Genomic DNA, 19,592 nt, shown 5'->3' with positions numbered 1-19,592 from the left:
GTGAATCTCTGGAACTCTCTGCCACAGAGGGTAGTTGAGGCCACAGTTCATTGGCTATATTTAAGAGGGAGTTAGATGTGGCCCTTGTGGCTAAGGGGATCAGGGGGTATGGAGAGAAGGCAGGTACGGGATACTGAGTTGGATGATCAGCCATGATCATATTGAATGGCGGCGCAGGCTCGAAGGGCCGAATGGCCTCTACTCCTGCACCTAATTTCTATGTTTCTATGTTTCTATTCTCCCCGTGACCTGCGTGCGTTTTCTCCATGTTATAGGAAAGATGTTATCAAGCTTGAAAGAATTCAACGAAGATTTACCAGGATGTTGCCAGGACTTCAGGGACAGCGACAGGGAGAAGTTGAACAGACTTGGTCTTTATTCCTTGGAGCACAGGGGAATGAGGGGTGATTTTATAGAGGTGTACAAAATCATGAGAGGAATAGATCAGGTAAATGGACAGTCTTTTGCCAAGAGTAGGGGAATATAGAGAACCAGAGGACATAGATTTAAGGTGAGGGGGATAGATTTAATGGGAAACCAAGGGATAATTTTTTTTTTTTACGCAGTGTGTGGAACAAGATGCCAGAGGTACACAAAAATGCTGGAGAAACTCAGCGGGTGCAGCAGCATCTATGGAGCGGGGCGAGCCCAAAGGAAGGAAATAGGCAACGTTTCGTCCCGAAACGTTGCCTATTTCATTCGCTCCATAGATGCTGCTGCACCCGCTGAGTTTCTCCAGTATTTTTGTGTACCTTCAATTTTCCAGCATCTGCAGTTCCTTCTTGAACAAGATGCCAGAGGAGGTAGTTGAGGCAGATACGATCGCAACGTTTAAGAAACATTTAGACAGGTACATGTACAAGATGGGCCAAGAGCAGGCAAGTGTGAATGGTGTAGATGGGGCATGTTGGTCAGCGTGGGCAAGTTGGGCCAGTGGGGCTTGTTTCAATGCTATGTGATTCTATGACTCATTTTTCTTACACCCTGATATTCCTTATCCTTATAGGTTGCTGCTACTGCCAGGCGTCTTGGACAGTGGCCTTCGTGATTTGTCTAATGCCCCTGTCCCACTTAGGAAATCTGAACGGAAACCTCTGGAGACTTTGCGCCCCACCCAAGGTTTCCGTGCGGTTCCCGGAGGTTGCAGGTGATTGCTGGAGGTTGCAGGTAGTGGAAGCATGTAGGGAGGCTGACAAAAACCTCCGGGAACCTCTGGGAACCGCACGGAAACCTTGGGTGGGGCACAAAGTCTCCAGAGGTTTCCGTTCAGGTTTCCTAAGTGGGACAGGGGCATAACTCAGTGGGTTAGGCAAAAAAAAAAAGGATTCACCCAATGGCTTCCAATGCCGCCATCTCCCAACCAACATCCCCTTTTATAAATCTGAGACCTCTATCCATGAATCCATTTTGCTCCCATGTGTTTGAGAATGAGTGGGAATGTGGTACATGTGCACAACCTTTTATCCGAAAGCCTTGGGACCAGACACTTCTCGGATTTCGGAATTTTTCGGATTTCTGAATGGAAGATTTTTAGCGTAGATTAGGTAGGTAGCGCGTGGCTGCCTCCTCCCCGGAGATCGGGGAATCATTGCAAATCATTGCTTAAATGTTAGTCAGTTAGTTTGGAGGGATTTTATGTGGTGGGGGGGGGGGGGGGGGGGGGGTGAAGGGGGAAACTTTAATTCTTAGTCTCCCCGGTCTCCGGGGAGGAGGCAGCAGCCGCTACAGTAGTACAGACCTCGGTTGACCGTGAGTCGTTTCGGGTCAAGTTTGGCGCCAAACGCGAGCTTTGGTGTGCAGACGACATCCTGGAAAAAATGTCCAGTTTTCGGAGCTTTTCGGTTTCTGGAACTCCGGATAAAAGGTTGTGCACCTGTATTACAGACTGACACACCTGTAACCTTGTCCCACAGTAAAGTGCCTGGAGGTGTACCAAATTGGACGAGGCAGATATGTAAAAATCCACGCCCTTTTATCACATGAAAACCAACTAATGTTTTCAAAATGGCAACGTTGTTCTTTTTAACTAGTGTTAGGCCAAAGCTTGTCACTCATGCAGCACATCAAAAAGTAGATGAATTCCAGCATCTTGGCTTTCACCATTCTACATGAGGGAGGCAAATGAGGCCGCAACATGTAGCTAACAAAGGATATATCATTAACAATAAGTACAACCTTGCTGGCATCGTTGAAGACGGACAACTCCATCGATCCCTGGAAATCCTGGTCCAAAACCGACTCAAGGCACTGATCCAACCACCTCTCAGCATTGTGGACCGGCAAAACAATCGACTGCAGATCGAAGGACAGGAAGTAATAAATGCACAATGTCACACCGACGAAGGACTCCACAGTCAGCCCTGTCACAAGAATAATACACAGGAAAATTCTGGAGCAACTCAGCGGGTCAGGCAGCATCTCTGCAGAAAAGGAATGGCCGACTGACGTTTTGGGTTTGATCAGTCGGATGAAGGGTCCCGACCTGAAACATCACCTGTTCCTTTTCTCCAGAGATGCTGCCTCACCCGCTGTTACTCCAACATTTTGCGTCCATCTTCAGTGGAAACCAGCATCTGCAGTTCCTTCTTCCACGGGAAAATAGTGTTTAGCTACAACGTTCTTGTTAAATTGATTCAACCTCCATCATCTCATTCCACCTATTTATTCCTCCGTCACAGGTCCAGAGCAATGGGCAACTCTTATATTGAATATAGATCTTGGTTTTCTATTACACATGACAACAAAGCTCTGAACTACAATAGATTATTAATATTATTGCACTATAATTGTTTGTTTATTGAGACCTTTCTTCAGACTGAAGGAGGTCTCCACCTGAAACATCTCCCATTCCTTCTCTCCAGTGATGCTGCCTGTCCCACTGAGTTACTCCAGCATTTTGTGTCTATCTTCAGCGTGGATAGCAAACTTGGATGTTAGCATTATTTTTTTATTTTTTTTTTTTAATTCAGGCAAGCATCAAAACCAATACAGAGGACAACAGGGACTTTTTCCATTTAAAACCTGCTTTATACCATTCCACTCTTGGAGCCACAAACTGTGACTGATCGGGGAAGACAGCATTCCATTTGCTTCAGCCTCTGTCAGTCTAAACCGTAACTCTCCAAGAACACTTTATGTCAAACAGATGTGTAATTCACAGGGGTGCACCCTGTAATAGCCCATTAAAGCTCCAAATTTGTTCTTCCTATTCTCAGAGGACATTGGACTATTACCCAACACCATCACTACATTTATAGCAGGCAGCAATACTTCGAAGCAGCATGCAGCTGCCTTTAAACATAGAAAAACAGGTGCAGGAGTAGGCCATTCGACCCTTCGAGCCAGCACCTCCATTCAATATGGTCACGACTGATCATCTAAAATCAGTACCCCGTTCCTGCTTTTTCCCCACATCACATGATTCATCAGCCCTAAGAGCTAAATCTAACTCTCTCTTGAACACATCCAGTGAATTGGCCTCCACTGTCTTCTGTGGCAGAGAATTCCAGATTCACAACTCTCTGGGTGAAAACATTTTCCCTCATCTCCGTCCTAAATGGCCTAACCCTTATTCTTAAACTGTGACCCCTGAATCTGGACTCCCCCAACATCGGGAACATTGTTCCTGCATCTAGCCTGTCCAATCCTTTATGAACTGTACATGTTTCTATAAGATCCCCTCTCATCCTTCTAAATTCCAGTGAATACGAGCCTAGTCGCCCCATTCTTTCATCATCATGCCTTTCATAAAAGGACCCATTCATAAAGGACTTTGCATTGGCATAACCGCATGGAAACAGATCAATGCACTACCCATTGATCACCCATTAACACTAGAGTACGTTATCCCACTTTTGCTCCCATTCCCTGCATACATGAGGGGCAATTTAGAGGCCAATTGATCCACAAACCCATGTCTTTGGGATGTGGGCGGAAGCCCAGAGGAAAGTCACAAGGTCACAAGGGAAAACATACAAACTCCACACAGAGAGCACCCGAGGTTAAGGATCAAGCCCAGGTCTCTGGCACAGTGAAGCAGCACCTCTACCATTGTACCGCCATAATCGCTGGTCAGGATTTATAAGCGGGTCTTTGTTCAGAATTCACATATTGGGAAGCATTTTTCCAACACTTTCCCAGACAGCAGGATGCCTACCAAGGCACTGATGTCACTTTTAAAACATCCTTAAAGCTGCTTTTCCGATCAGCTTTGGTAATATATAGAGGAAAGATGTTCTGGGGGAAGGGAATTAATAATAAATGGAGAGCTAGTGTAAAAGCACCAAATCAAACGCCACTAACCATCTCTGAAATAAAATGGGAATGTAAGCTGTAACTGTTCCTGTGCATCACTATTATATATATTACAAAAACAAACTTGTACAAACTCTATGTATGAAAATGTATAATTCATTTCAGCTGCTGAACATACCACATCACTTAGGTAATCTTCCCTCCCACAATCTAATCTGCGCTGGTCACTGCTTCCTCCGTGTTTTGTTACTTTGGAACGAGTAGTATCTTCGACTTGGCCTTGAGAGAGTTTACTGGGACCTGATACAAAAGTGACCGACATTGAAATAAAAGATTTGCCCCAGTCTCTGCATAAAATAAAAAATACACAGAGGCCTTCTAAAACTACATAGGCCCCCAGCTGACAAAAACTTGCCCAACCTAGACTGTTCTTTTGGTTACGTCATATAAATTATATAATAGGACAAAACAAATCTGGAGCAGCGCTGCTCTGAAACTGAGCCGAATGGAAGAAGCAGAACCCGGAAGTACTGTACCGCCGCGACCAGCATACGTCCCGCCCCCTGCCGCCACCCATTGGCCCATTCCCCAGCCATTGATACAATTTCAACTCCTGATTGGTCAGTAGCGCTGTCAATCACACAGTTTGCAACTCGGAAAAGCTTCATCTGTCTCAGCCCATTGCCCTGGATGCAGCATGTATGTGGCATGTATGTGGCATGTATGTGGCACTGTACAGCATGTCTGTGGAATTCTACAGCATGTATGTGGCATGTATGCAGCATGTATGTGGCACTGTACAGCATGTATGTGGCAGCATGTATGTGGCATGTATGTGGCATGTACATGTGGCATGTGTGTGGCACTGTACAGCATGTATGTGGCATGTATGTGGCACTGTACAGCATGTATGTGGCATGTATGCATGTATGCAGCATGTATGTGGCATGTATGCAGCATATGTGTGGCACTGTATAGCATGTATGTGGCATTCTACAGCATGTATGTGGCATGTATGTAGCATTTATGTGGCATTGTACAGCATGTATGTGGCATTGTACAGCATGTATGTAGCATTGTGCTGCATGCATGTGGCATTGTGCAGCATGTATGTGACACTGTGCAGCATTTATGTAGCATGTATGTGGTTATGTATGTAGTATGTATATGGCATGTATGGTGCATGTGTATGGCATTGTGTGGCATGTAGCATTGTGTGGCATGTATACAGCATGTGTGCAGTGTGTATGCAACACATAGGTAGCATTATGCAGCACAAGTGTAACACAATAGCATTATGTAGCATATATGCAGCTTTTCAATGCAAATACACCAAATATATAAACTCCTAAAATTTTAAGATGTACAATTAGGATTGAAATACAGGTATTTCATATTTAATGTTGCACCTTGGTCAGGAAACATCAAGAAGTGTTAATAAAATACCTATACACAGAAGAAGAATCCCGACTAGGAACGTCACCCATCCATGGATTTTGCCTGAATTTGTGTCTTTTTGTTTAATTCGTCCACCATCATCATCTTGTGCTCATTAGCCAGGTTCCCAGATTCTGGAATTCCATCCCTAAACCACCCTCCCTCTGCTCTTTAGCTCAATCGTTAAAATCTATGTCCGTCACCAATTCCTGGTCATATGCCTTAATGTATATCTATATTTGTTGTCAATTTATGTTGGGCAACACGGCTGTGAAGCATCATTGGGCCTGTCAAATGTTTAGACATTAACGATTGAGAAAATATTAAGGACTACATTAAATATTAAGAGAAATAATAATCATAAGGGGAAGCACAGTTTTCATCAAGATTTTCAGATATCGGAAAATTGTCGACGCTAGAAAACGAAAAGAGAAATTGTTAGAATCTTGGAAAGAGACAGTAGGTCATCATAACTGGAAGCATCTGTGGAAAGAGACACCAGAGGAATGTTTCAGGACTTCGATAAAAAGTCATCATAATACTGGAATTTAGGAGATTGAGAGGGGATCTTATAGAAACTTACAAATTTTAAGGGGTTGGACAGGCTAGATGCGGGATGATTGGTTCCGATGTTGGGGACGTCCAGGACAAGGGGTCACAGCTTAAGGATAAGGGGGAAATCCTTTAAAACCGAGATGAGGAGAACTTTTTTCACACAGAGAGTGGTGAATCTCTGGAACTCTCTGCCAGAGAGGGTAGTTGAGGCCAGTTAATTGGCTATATTTAAGAGGGAGTTAGCAAGGAGGCGAGAAGGCAGGTGGGATACAAGTGGAGATCAGCAATCAATATAGCAGACACTCCTGTAATTTCTATGTTTCTAGGATGCGGAGAGTCAAAAGAAATCCGGTGAGGATAGATTGAATCATGATGTGAAAGAAGCTATCTGAACTCAATGATGTGAAACTATTGAACCGTGCCGCCTGGATGCAAATCATGTACCTGCTCAAAACATGAATGATGTTCTTGGAATTTATTTTCATCTCCATTGAGACATTTCAGAAGAAAGGTCAAAATGGGAGTGTGGTGGAGCATGAGAGTATCGGGTGACTCATAGCTGGGGCCAGGTTTTCTGATTTTATGGAGAGGGTCCACAAACTCTCATCTGTCTTTAGTCCCACCATCAAGAGCAGTAAACGGCAACATCGAAAGAATCAGCAGTAAATTACTGTTCCACCTGGAAAGAATGTTTGAATGTTTAGGGCATTGGATGGTATGAAGGGAGGAGTTCAAAGCACAGGAGTTACATCATCAGTGATTGTACAGAAAGGGCATTTTAATTTAATCTGTAGAATGAGATCGATTGTCCTGAGGGAATTGTAAATGAGTTAGCCAGACTGTCATGTGGGCAACTAGTGGTTTGAAATGCTGAAAGTGAAGTACATAGATGATATGTCAGCATGATGTTACCAGGAGGCGTTGGATATAGGGGAGGATCATAATGCAGAGTACAAAATGAAATTAAGGACTATTGTGATTCTGAGAGGGAGAGGAAATGGTGAGGACAGAACGCCACTGAAATGGAACAGATTAAAACATGGCTGCACAGCAGCGCAGCGATAGAGTCACTGCCTTACAGCGCCAGAGACTCGCGTTCTATCCTGACCATGGGCGCTGTCTGTACGGGGTTTGTACGTTCTCCCGTGTTCACACAGACCTACTCCGGGTGCCCCGATTCCCTCCCACACACCAAAGACGTACAGGATTGTAGGTTCAATAATGGCTTCTGCAAAATTGCAAATTGACCCTAGTTGCAGGATGGTGCTGGTGTGCAGAGATCGCTGGCCGGCACAGACTCGGTAGGCCAAAGGCCCTGTTTCTGTACTGTATCTCCAAACTAAACCAAACTAAAGTAGTTGAGAATCCCATCTTGAACTTTCTCTCAAACGTGAATTGGAAAGTCGATGAAATAATTGTAACTCAAGAGACTCAAAGAATAAGTACTCTGTATAAAATGCTTCAAAATCTCGCAGGGCAGATGGTATGTGTTGTTAAATCATGGGAAAATGTATTCTTTGGTCCGGGGATGGGGTGGGGGGGGGGGGGGGGGGCTGGCCCTCACCCAGATCATAGGGCAGACTTTGGTCCTCTGCCGAGAACATCAATTATTGGGTTGAGCTTTGCTAATCATTTTCTTCTCTCTGTGAGTGCCTTAGAAACTTTTGTTTGACTGCCTTTCCATATCAATCGGAGCAAGGCCCTTCCCTCGGCATTTTGGCTGCAGAAATAGCAAGGTGTGCCAACATTTCCAGCTTGATGTAGTGTGCTCTGGCACTAGTGGAAAGCCTTAACACATCCTGCATGCAATAGATTCATATTTGTATGAGTAAAGGTGGTTGATTTTATTTTCCTGAGCTAACATTTAAATAATGGTATTACAGATGGCAAAAAGATTCATTCATATAATTGTGGGATTTATATTTATTTAGTTAGATATTGTGGGTAAATAAACTGATGTTTTACAAATAAATTTGCCACATTGAATTGAACACTTTTTTGACCATTTTTCTATGCATTCTCTCTGGAAGAACATAGAACAGTGCATCACAAGACCAGTCCCTTTGGCCCATAATGTCTGCGCTGAACATGATGTCAAGACCAACTCTTATTTGCCTGCACACGATCCACATTCCTCCATTCTGTCCCCATCCATCCATATGCCTATCCCAAATGTATCTACCTCAACCACCTGCCTCATATTGCTGGAGTAACTCAGCAGGTCAGGAGAACATGGAGAGGTTACGTTTTGGGCCGGGACATTTCTTCAGGTGGAGTCTTAAGGAGGGCCCTGACCCGAAACATCTCCTTTGTGCCTAAATCACAATAGTTAATTACAGAAGCAGACTGAGGCCAAATGCATGGAACAGCCCAGTGACAACTTGATGTCAGGTGCAATTAAAATTAACATTGTAGTGCTTTCACCAATGTCAAGGTCTACGTAATGGAAATAGTGACTTTATTGATGTGAGGCTGATGAAATCATAGACTCTGTATTTTTAATGATCCTCAAGTCTACTTTGTGTCCACTCTGTTACTAGACTGCACGTGGCCTGGGATTTCACGAGACAACTCTGATTGTTAACAGTGAATGGCAGTCAATCTGCTGGAGGAATCCAGCAGGTTGATCAATGTCTATGGGAGGGGGGGAAGGAGTTGTCAACGTTTCAAGTCAAAGTCCTAATCACGATGGTCCTGAAGCAAAATGTCAACATTTGTTTGTTTAATTGTTTGTATTCCAGATTCCAGCATCTGCAGGCTCTTGAGTCTGCCAGTTAACAGTGAACTTCAACTCTATTTAATCCTAAAATCCAAAATATGAAATTAAATGGTTGAGAAGGAGTCAAAATAACACCAGGATGATTGTCCTGATCATTGCTACTTTTTTTGTTGGTGTAATGAGTACAGATGATCCAATGGATCGTATTGCTTTGGTGTGGTTCACTCTTCAGAGGGCGTGTGGAAATTGAATGCATAGACAAAAATATTGTCATTAAAACCGGGAGCTTCCACATTCTTAGCATTTTAACGATGCACTGGCTTCCTCGTGCCAAAAAAAGTTCACCGATGGCATTTGGAGAATTTTCCCGATTATCTTGTTTGTAGTGTATCTAAATTGTCTGGGTGGTTGTTGTGGATCCACCCTGTTGCTTGAGCTCACTGACGCAATACCTGTCTGCCTGAACTAAACCTGTTGTGGATAAGGTAGCCTCGACCCTCGATACCTGCGATATCCCATGAAACGGAACTGACTCTGAACTGGCCAGAAACTAGATTGAGCATCTGAACAGAGGACTTGTCCCTGAGGTTAAAGAACTGTTCAAATATTATTAAATCATTAGCATTAATTAAATGCATTAAAAATGTGTTAAAATGAAACAAATTTAATTAAATGCATCTTAACTTTCAAAATGTCAAAATTTCAAATATTAAGATAATGTAAAACTAGTGAACCACTCAGGATTCTTATGCGGGACATTGCTGGTATAAAGCTGGGTGTGAACTATATTCAGCCCCTTTGCCCTTTTGGCTGGTTCCCCATCACTGGATTCAGGGATGTCAGAGATAGGAAGGGATTAGTTAAGATGAATAGACATTTTGTGTTTCTGTGTCTAAGCCTGAAATTTAGAGACAGGCTGAAAAGCTTAAATTAAGTATAATTAAGGTGATGGTGATCCAGTCAAAAGCAGACCCAAAGCCCAACAGCCCACTTTGGTACTTTAGTCTAGTTTAGAGATACAACATGTCCACCTTGTCTACACTGATGACTAGTTCTAAGGTATCCCACTTTCGCACCCACGCCCTGAACACAGGGAGCAATTTTACAGAGGACAATTAACCTACAAGCTCGCAGGTCTTTGATATGTGGGATAAAACACATATGGCCACAGGGAGAACATGCAAACTCCACACAGACAGCATCCGAGGTCAGAATCGAACCCGGGTCTCTGGCGCTGTGAGGCAGCAGCTACATCAGCTGTGCTGCTATGCCATCCTATCTCCTCCGTCATTCATATGGTAATCTGAAGTTTATGCTTCATTATGTTCCCATATTTACATCCCCTTCCACCAGCTACCTACCTAACCTCCAGCCACCCACCTAATGTAGTCTTACAAATTATTTTTCAACTTGTTTTTTTACTTCAGTTACGGCACAAACTTACAAAACTTTGTGTTAAAAAACAGTTCTCCAGTCCTCTGTCCTGTCTTTTGCCAATCACCTCATATTTATGTATTCTTGCTTCAGACCCAAAGGAAATTGGCTGCTAGTATCCATCTTGTTTAGATCTTTAATATTTCCATCAGATCAATCTTGAATATTCTTGAACAGACCCTACATTTTTAAGTCTTTCCACATGTCATTCAGAATCCTGATCCATACTATTATGTTTCTCAATCCCTTACGTTACACAGCGTTAAACTGTGGTCTGCACGCCAACCATGGCATCGCTAATATATATGGAACATCATTCAGATGGTAAGATATTCAGAACTGGTTTCCTTGTTAAATAGTCCTGCAGAGATTTACAGGCAGAGGGCCCATCTTGAGTAACACATACATAAAGCAGCAAATGAGTTAATTGTTCAAACACTGGTCGTATTGTGAATGGCATTCATCGTTCATTGTTGGCACTATTTCAGGAATGCCTGTCATAATTCAACACAGTATCTGAAGTATTTCATTCCTCCTTGACTTGGTTTCGGCTCTCAGTCTTGCCCAGTGGGGAGCTCTGGGGATGCAAGAGTACAAGAGAGCTCAGTGTTCTTCCCTCAGTGACTAGTTTGATGGTTAAAACTGATATACGTAAGTTAAGAGAGGAGAGGGAGAATCTCCATATGTTAAACATTTTGACTTTTACAATTCAGGGTTAGAAAATGGCTGGGTGCCCACCAGGTATAGACTCCCAATGGTTACACAGTCCATGTGTCATCAAACAGAAGTTGGTTTTGTCTTCAAGTCAGGTTGGACGATAAAACCCAGAGCCTTTTACTTTTTGAACTATGTTCATTCCAAGAGCAGTAGCTGCAGCAGAAATGCAACTTAAACACGTTTTGTAAATATTCAGCCTCATGCCAAATTTAGAACACATATTATTTATAAAAAACAGGGCACAAAGTACTAGAGTAAAGCCTGCAGGTTGGCCTGCATCCCTGGAGAACATGGATAGGTGGTGTTTCGGTTCTGAACCAGTCTTCAAACTGTAGAAGGGTCCAGACCTGAAATGCCACCGAGTCTGAAGAAGGGTCCCAACCCAAAATGTCACCTATGTCGGGTGTCAGAGGTTATGGGGAGAAGGCAGGAGAATGGGGTTAGGAGGGAGAGATAGATCAGCCATGATTGAATGGTGGTAGACGATGGGCCGAATGGCCTAATACTACTACTATCTCATGATCTATGTCATGATCTTATGATCTTATGATCTAACCTACTCCAGCACTTTATGTCCTTTTGTGTAAACCAACACCTGCAATTCCTTGTTTCTTCATTTAAATCAATGAGTGTTGGTTTAATGTGTCAAGCAAAAATCACTTAAACTGACACTAACCCTCGGGAACACTTTACTAGATAGTTAAAATCCTGTGAATTCTGGCTCAGCTAAAATTGTCAAGCCTGTTTGAAATATATACTTGCATTTTAAATTGGGAAAATGTTCAACCCACATCCCACATTGTAAGCAACGTTGATTGGACGGCTTAGCCTATTTGGTTTCTTGAAAGAATTCAGCAGCAAAAATAGAAGGGTCGTGTATTTTTACATGTTGAAGGATTGAGAAACGTTTTTCTTCGGAGGGATCTGGGTGTCTTTGTCCAAAAACTCACCGAGAGGTAATGCAAAGGTTTAGCAATCAATTAGGATGGCCAATGCTATGTTGACGTTTATAACAAGAAGATTTGAGTACAAAAGTCACCAGAGATGTTTTGCTCCCAATGTATAGAACTCAGATGAGAGTACATCTGGAATACTTTGTGTGGCTCTGGACTACTTCAGGAAGGACATGCTTGTGACTTTTGTGCAGTGAAACTTCACAGATTGGTTCCTTGGATAGGCACAAAATGCTGGAGTAACTCAGTGGGACAGGCAGTATCTCTGGAGTTGGTGGAATTGGTGATTCAGACCCTTCTTCAGAATCCTTCCTAGGATGGCTGGATTGGAATATGAGGAGGGATGATGCATACAATGTCCATACCCACGAGTTAAGAAGAATGATCTTGTTAAAATGTGCACAGTTCTTAAAGGGTTTCACAAGTTAGATAGGGAGTTGATGTTCCATAGGATATAGAAATGGGCAGGAGTTGGCATTCGGCCCTTCGAGCCTGCGATTCAATATGAAAATGATCATCCCAGGTATCAAGCCTGCCTTCAGGACAACCTTTATACAAGGGCCACATCTAACTCCCTGTAAGGCACAAGAAAAAACAACTACCCTCTGTGCAGTTTAGTTTAGAGATCACCACTCTCTGTGTGAAAAAAGTTCTCCTCATCTCGGTTTTAAAGGATTTCCCCCTTATCCTTAAGCTGGGACCCCTTGTCCTGGACTTCCCCAACATCGGGAACAATCTTCCTGCATCTAGCCTGTCCAACCCCTTAAGAATTTTGTAAGTTTCTATAAGATCCCCTCTCACTCCTAAATTTAGGAGTATTTTACATTGGATAGTACCAAGCAACAATTTTGCAATCTAAAATAAAGAGCAAGCTCAGGACAACCTCTTTGGGGTAGCGTAAGGCACAAGAAAACTACAGGTAGTGCTGTTTTAGTTTAGAGATCGCGGAAAACCCACTGACCCGCATCGACCAGCGCATTAACAGGCATTAGGGGGACAATTTTACATTTTATACCAAGCCAATTACAAAACCTGTCGGTCTTTACAGAAACAAGATCTCGCGCCCAGTCCACGGGGAGAATGTACAAGCTCCATACAGACAAGCGCCCATAGTCAGGATCGAACCCAGGTCTCTGGCGCTGTAAGGCAGTAGCTCCATCACTACGCCACCATGCCGCCCTGTTGTAACACAGATTTCCACAACGTGAATTGGGCATAATGCTAATGATGAATCAGGGAGTACTGCTGTTATTATATGGGCTGAATTGGTTATAATGCGACTTTGATTGTGAACTAGAGAACCACTTGAAAATAGCTTTGGAAATTGGCAAGGGGAAAAAAAACCTTCTTGCAAAAAACTGTTTTCATGTAGTTTCCCCCCACCACTGCCTCCCTGTTATAATTAGACACGGTTGTCTCTTAGCACAGCTGCCATTGCACCACGAGAGGCCATGAAAATAAAAGGCCATCGCTTCTATTCAGACATGTGCAATGTTAATCTTTTAAACAATGTAACATACAGCCTTTGTTATTTCAGAATGTTGTAACAGCAATAATCTTCTTCCTGTGTATGGCGTGCACAGCCTAAAGTTGTTGGACAACTTGTTCTATTTGATCTTATTGCCCAACACCATTTGTATATTTGTCACTAGAATACAAATGGTTGCAGGTCTGTTGGGAAGAAGTTATACTCTATCCTAGAAACTATCATAGGAAATCTTTAGAATTATCATAGAAGTATCTTTACTCAGAGAGTGGTGGCTGTGTGGAATGAGCTTCCAGTGAAGGTGGTGGAGGCAGGTTCGTTTTTATCATTTAAAAACAAATTGGATAGTTATATGGATGGGAAGGGAATGGGGGGTTATGGTCTGAGCGCAGGTATATGGGACTAGGGGAGATTATGTGTTCGGCACGGACTAGAAGGGTCGAGATGGCCTGTTTCCGTGCTGTAATTGTTATATGGTTATTATATGGAAAGGATTACCAAAAGGGCAAGAGAAAAGGATTCAAGAGTATGTTCAAATCCTCCTTCGAAAAGTATCCTTGCCTAATCCTGGCAACCTCTGGGCCAAAACTGCCAATCATGAAGAAGGACCTTTTCAGATGGGTATTGAGAAAGTCAAGGCCATGCATTGGGAGAACCTTGCAGGGGAAGAAGCAGTTCATCACATAAACCACCAAGCCACCAGGTCTGGAGAAGGGTCTCAACCTGAAATGTCACCCATTCCTTCTCTCCAGAGATGCTGCACGACCCGCTGAGTTACTCCAACTTTTTATGTCCATCTTTGGTTTAAACCAGCATCTGCAGTTCCTTCCTACACAACCAGTTTTAACACTTCTGTGGAAAAGCCTATGGCTCCTACATTGGCCTCATCAGAACCCACACAAGAAGCTGCAGATACTTGAACTTTGTGCAGTTAAGTCATTCGTGATCTCTAGCTACTGTCTATGAGAAGAAGGTAGATGTTTGGAGCTCTTTACCCTGAAAGGTATTGAGCCATATTTGTTGAATATATTATATCCAGGGATTATTTGATTTTTAGATGTTAAGGGAAAGATGAGGGGTTAGTGTGAAAAGGTGTACTGAGTAAAAGATCAACTAATGGTGGAACGGCATGAGGGAGTTAAATGGCTTATAAGCTCTTCCACAAAACACAAAGTGCTGGAGAAACTCAGGCAGCATCTGTGGTGGGAATGAATAGATGATGTTTCAGGTGAGAAGTCTTCTTCAGACTGAAATACTTCAGATAGGAGACTGAAGAAGTGTCCCGACCTGAAATGTCATCTATCTATTCCCTCCACAGATGCTGCCTGACATGTTGGGTTCCTCCAGCACTTTGTGTTTTAGTCAAGATTCTAGCATCTGCAGTTTCTTGTATCTCTATAAGTCTTTTTACTTATTTTATTATCCAATTACCATGTCTTTCCAACAGGCCTTCCAGCTTTTGTTTCCATGTACACATCTAATTATTTTCAAAGTTACTGCTGAATTAATTTGATCGCTAGATTTTATAATTGTGGTATTTCTAAATCACAATAATCTCTCTATTAATGCCGAGCTGATCTTGCAAACAATTGAAATCTTTCTTGTATTCCCTACATGTTGGCATGGACATTAAAACAGGCAACGTTAAGAGCAATGCTCAGCTTTGAAAAGTTGCCTTTAAAATTCTGGAATGTCTGAAGAAGGGTTTCGGCCCGAAACGTTGCCTATTTCCTTCGCTCCATAGATGCTGCTGCACCCGCTGAGTTTCTCCAGCATTTTTGTGTACCTTTAAAATTCTGGAGGCTGCTTTGCCCTGTTTACCCAGATTGCAAAACGCAAAAAATAATTTTATTTTAATGATTTACAAAGCATACCAAGAGGCATGTAAAGGGGTTGCTACATTGCATTCTGTAATTAATCAGCTTTTATGTTACTGGTATAGTTATTTTTGGGATCGCAGTAAAAGTCTCAAACGTTTTGTTCACTGACCAAGAAATGGAATTTGTTTGTGCCCAATGCTGTGACGAGGATTATTCATGATGTAACAAAGAGCTTTTAAACTTTAATATAATCTTCCCTGTTGAGCTTTTTTCTAGGTATTAAATAAAACTCAGTGAAAGTGCATAAAAATAAACTACTGAGTTTACAATTTTCAGTTTGAATTACTGTTAAAACATAAATTATTTGTTCTCTAACCGGGATAAGTGCTCAACCAGGAAAATCAAGCCACATGCCAAAGTAGTATTTAAACTACATGCATACTTATGCCATAGGATAATAACTAACTTCATATTCAGTAATAAGCTATCTAAGTGTTAAAGGGCCTGTCCCACTTACGCAACCTTTACAGGCGACTGCTGGCACCCGTGATAGGCTGCTGAAATTTTTAACATGTTGAAAATTCAGCGGTGACCAGAAAGATGCTATGACTCTTTGGAGACCTCTCACGACCATAGGAGACCTCTCATGACTATACAGGCGACCACTGGCGACATGTCATGGTTGACCTCTCACGACCATAGGAGACCTCACGACCATACAGCCTGTCCAGTGCAAATATGTGGTTGAAAGGAGTCTATGGGAGAGGAGTTTGGACGGCGAATGGGTTCCTGCACGGTTTAGTTTAGTTTAGTTTAGAGATACAGCACAGAAACAGGTTCTTAGACCCACTGAGTGATCCGACTATCACTAACACTATCCTACACACACTGTGGACAAGTCACAATTTTTACCAAGTCACAATGAACCTACAAGCCTGTACATCTTTGGAGTGTGGGAGGAAATCGGAGCTTCCAGAGGAGACCACACAGGTCATGGGGGGGGGGAACGTACATACTCCGTACAGACAGCGCACATAGTCAGGATCAAACCTGGGTCTCTGGCGCTGTAAGGCAGCAACTTTACTGCTGCGCCACAGTGCTGCTCTAATTCAGTCTTCCTCAATGTTGAATTACTGGCCTGTTCTGTGCTTTGGATGTGTCACGGTTGTGTTAGTAGGGACTATCTTGTGAACAAACAAACTCATTGGAGGAATGAGATCAAGGAAACTTCCGTCTGTGTGCAATCCAAACATAACAACATTTTAATTTAGCAAATCACATGCTGTCAACGTAGAAAGTTGCCTCATGCCTTTGGACCAATGATGCATTTTTACCACAAGGTTTGCACTTGTCTTTCATTGATTCTCAGAGTGCTACATTTCCCCCAAAGGCTTTTGTATTATTCACACATTAAATAAATTGCATCTCTGTCCATGATGCTGAATTTACTGCTTAAAATGTCTTTCTTAGGAGCTGAAGGAACTGAAGTTGCTTGTTCGATTATTATTTTTGAACAGACAGATAACTTGGTGCAGTCTCATTCATGAAAAACATCTCATAATGCAGAAATGGCAATGATATGGTTCCTCCCTGTTATAAACCCTGCAGCAAGCTTTTGTCACTATTAAATTAAAACATGGTTATAACAACACATGCAGGCATGTTTCAAGGTTTGTTGCTTAGGGTTTGTGCAATCAATGCAGATTTATGCCAAGTCGTTGGATATTTTTGAAGCAGAGATTGATAGGTTTATGATTAGTAAGGGGGACAAAGGTTAGAAGCCAGGAAAATGGGGTTGAGAGGGAAGAATAGATCAGACATGATTGAATGGCAGAGCACATTCGTTGGGCTGAATGGCCTAATTCTGCTCCTTTGTCTTATGATCTTATGAGAGTGTCACCAAACTATTAACATGATGCCACATACACTCATTTCTGCTTTTCACTTCATCTGTTCCTCAGAGTGTCTCTTTGGATTTTGTCTTCTTGTTTTGATGCAATTTTTAACATATAAGTTAAAAATTAACTCCCAGTGTTTAGCCAGGAGAAACATTGACTTATTTTCCCAGTAACATCACCACACGCTCCTCTGTTTGAACGGTTGGTGAAGTATTTTTCAGGTACACAGTTTTAACTTTGGAACCTGCACGTCCCATCATTTGTGAAAATTAATGCCATGTGGCCCCACTCCCAGAATGCAAATTGCCACAATCACGGCAAATAAAATAAACGCAGATGGTGAAAATCTGAAATAAAATCTAACTTGAGAAAACAGGTTGGATTACAATTGCTCTCTAATTACTAATGAATGGTCTCCAACTTTAAATATCAACTTTGTTTATTTCTCCTCAAATGCTGCCTGGCATGCTGAGAATTGATGACATTTCTTGCATTTTATTGTCTAATGTGTTCCTTGGCCAAGCTTGGACGGCCTGGAAAGCCAAAACACATATAGAACGAAATAATGAAATCTTGCATTTACAAGACTCCTTTAAATAACGTCATCACATTCTATATCACTTTAGAATCAATAATGCCACTTTGAATTGTGATCACTGCTCTAACATTTGCAAGTGAGAAGCAAATTTGTACACAAAATGCTTTCCCATAGAGTAATGACCTGATCACCTGCTCTTCAGGAGAACTATCTTCTAATTGTGCCATGAATCCTATCTAAGAGTCATGAGTGTTTAATATTCATATGCACCGTGAATGGAGCAATGCTGCAGTTTTAAAGGCAAATAACACAATAAATAAATATCTAATAATCATTAATAGGGTGATTTCACCAAATGTCAAATGAGCGTAGATCCCCCCTCACGTGACCGAAAATTTTAACTGGAGGACATATGTCACTTCGGTACATGTTAGTGAATGGGGAAACACGCACTTTCACACCCGTTAAAAACATGGAAAACGGCCGATTTTTGAGCTGAAATTTTCTGTGCTAGTCGGGGTGACCGTGAAGCACAGCGACCTAAATTTTCAGGCAAAAAAAAAGATAGAAAGTAAGGTAATTACAAGAGGGAACTGAGGGTGGAAAAACAGCGGAAGTGAACAGCAGACATTTGCCGTGGAGATTTAAAGGTCCAAAATATCGGGAATTATCGCGTTTGCTCGCTGAATTTCATCAAAAGTAAGTTAATAATGCCATTATTAACTTACTTTTGATGAAATTCAGCGAGCAAACGCGATAACTCCCGATATTTTGGACCTTTAAATCTCCACGGCAAATGTCTGCTGTTAACTTCCGCTGTTTTTCCACCATCAGTTCCCTCTTGTAATTACCTTGCTTTCTATCTTTCTTTTTGCCTGAAAATTTAGGCCGCTGTGCTTTACGGTCACCCCGACTAGCACAGAAAATTTCAGCTCAAAAATCGGCCGTTTTCCATGTTTTTAACGGGTGTGAAAGTGCGTGTTTCCCCATTCACTAACATGTACCGAAGTTACATATGTCCTCCAGTTAAAATTTTCGGTCACGTGAGGGGGGGGGATCTACGCTCATTTGACATTTGGTGAAATCACCCTATACAATAAATTATCAGTTTATGGACGGCACGGTGGCGCAGCAGTAGAGTTGCTGCCTTACATCACTTTCAGCGCCAGAGACCCAGGTTCGATCCCAACTACGGGTGCTGTCTGTACGGAGTTTGTACGTTCTCTCTGTGACCGCGTGGGTTTTCTCAGAGATCTTCAGTTTCCTCCCACGCTTTGAAGACGTACAGGTCTGTAGGTTAATTGGCTTTTTATAAATGGCCTGCTCAAGATTCCAACATCTGCAGTTCCTTTTGCCTGCAGTCAGATGGGATTAGTTAGATTGGTATCGTGGTGGGTATAGACATGGTGGGCCGAAGGGCAGGTTCCTGTCTGTGCTGTGCTGTTCTGTTCTACGCTCTAGAGGCAGCTATCCAGCGGAGATGAAGAAATCCTTAGAATGTAGACGCATGTTACTGCAGAGCGAAGGCCGAGCAGCGCCGCTCAGTGACTTGTCCAAGGTTGCTGGTGCAGGGGGCTGGGAGTGGGATCCAAAGATCTTTTCTGTGCCGGGATTTGGCTGCAGCTCTGCAGTGGGACGGGAAAGGGGGGCAGGAGCAAAGATCTTAGAGCCTAACCCTAACCCTCCGCTATAAGATCTTTGGGCAGGAGCAAGCAAAGATCTTATAGCAGAGGGAGCAAGTGCCTGGGTTTGGCCAAGGCTTGGCTACAGATCGATAGAGG

At 42.6% G+C, this 19,592-nt stretch overlaps 1 protein-coding gene across 4 annotated transcripts in view; it reads right to left on the bottom strand.

Moving 5' to 3' along the window:
- Positions 1–4,766, bottom strand: part of b3gntl1 (UDP-GlcNAc:betaGal beta-1,3-N-acetylglucosaminyltransferase-like 1) — a 231,925-nt gene extending 227,159 nt beyond the window's left edge. For all 4 annotated transcript variants that reach the window (XM_055653669.1, XM_055653671.1, XM_055653668.1 and 1 more), the window contains exons 1-2: positions 4,433–4,766; positions 2,176–2,292 (exon numbers count right to left, since the gene is read on the bottom strand). In XM_055653669.1, the coding sequence (XP_055509644.1) occupies positions 2,176–2,292; positions 4,433–4,576 (261 nt within the window). In that variant the 5' untranslated portion in view covers positions 4,577–4,766. The remainder of the gene's footprint in view (positions 1–2,175; positions 2,293–4,432) is intronic.
- Positions 4,767–19,592: the final 14,826 nt, after the last annotated feature.

The sequence above is a fragment of the Leucoraja erinacea genome, chromosome 23 (assembly GCF_028641065.1).
Source record: "Leucoraja erinacea ecotype New England chromosome 23, Leri_hhj_1, whole genome shotgun sequence".
Classification (NCBI taxonomy): domain Eukaryota; kingdom Metazoa; phylum Chordata; class Chondrichthyes; order Rajiformes; family Rajidae; genus Leucoraja; species Leucoraja erinaceus.
Note: the sequence above shows the minus strand (reverse complement) of the source record. Positions and strands in the feature narration are given on the sequence as shown.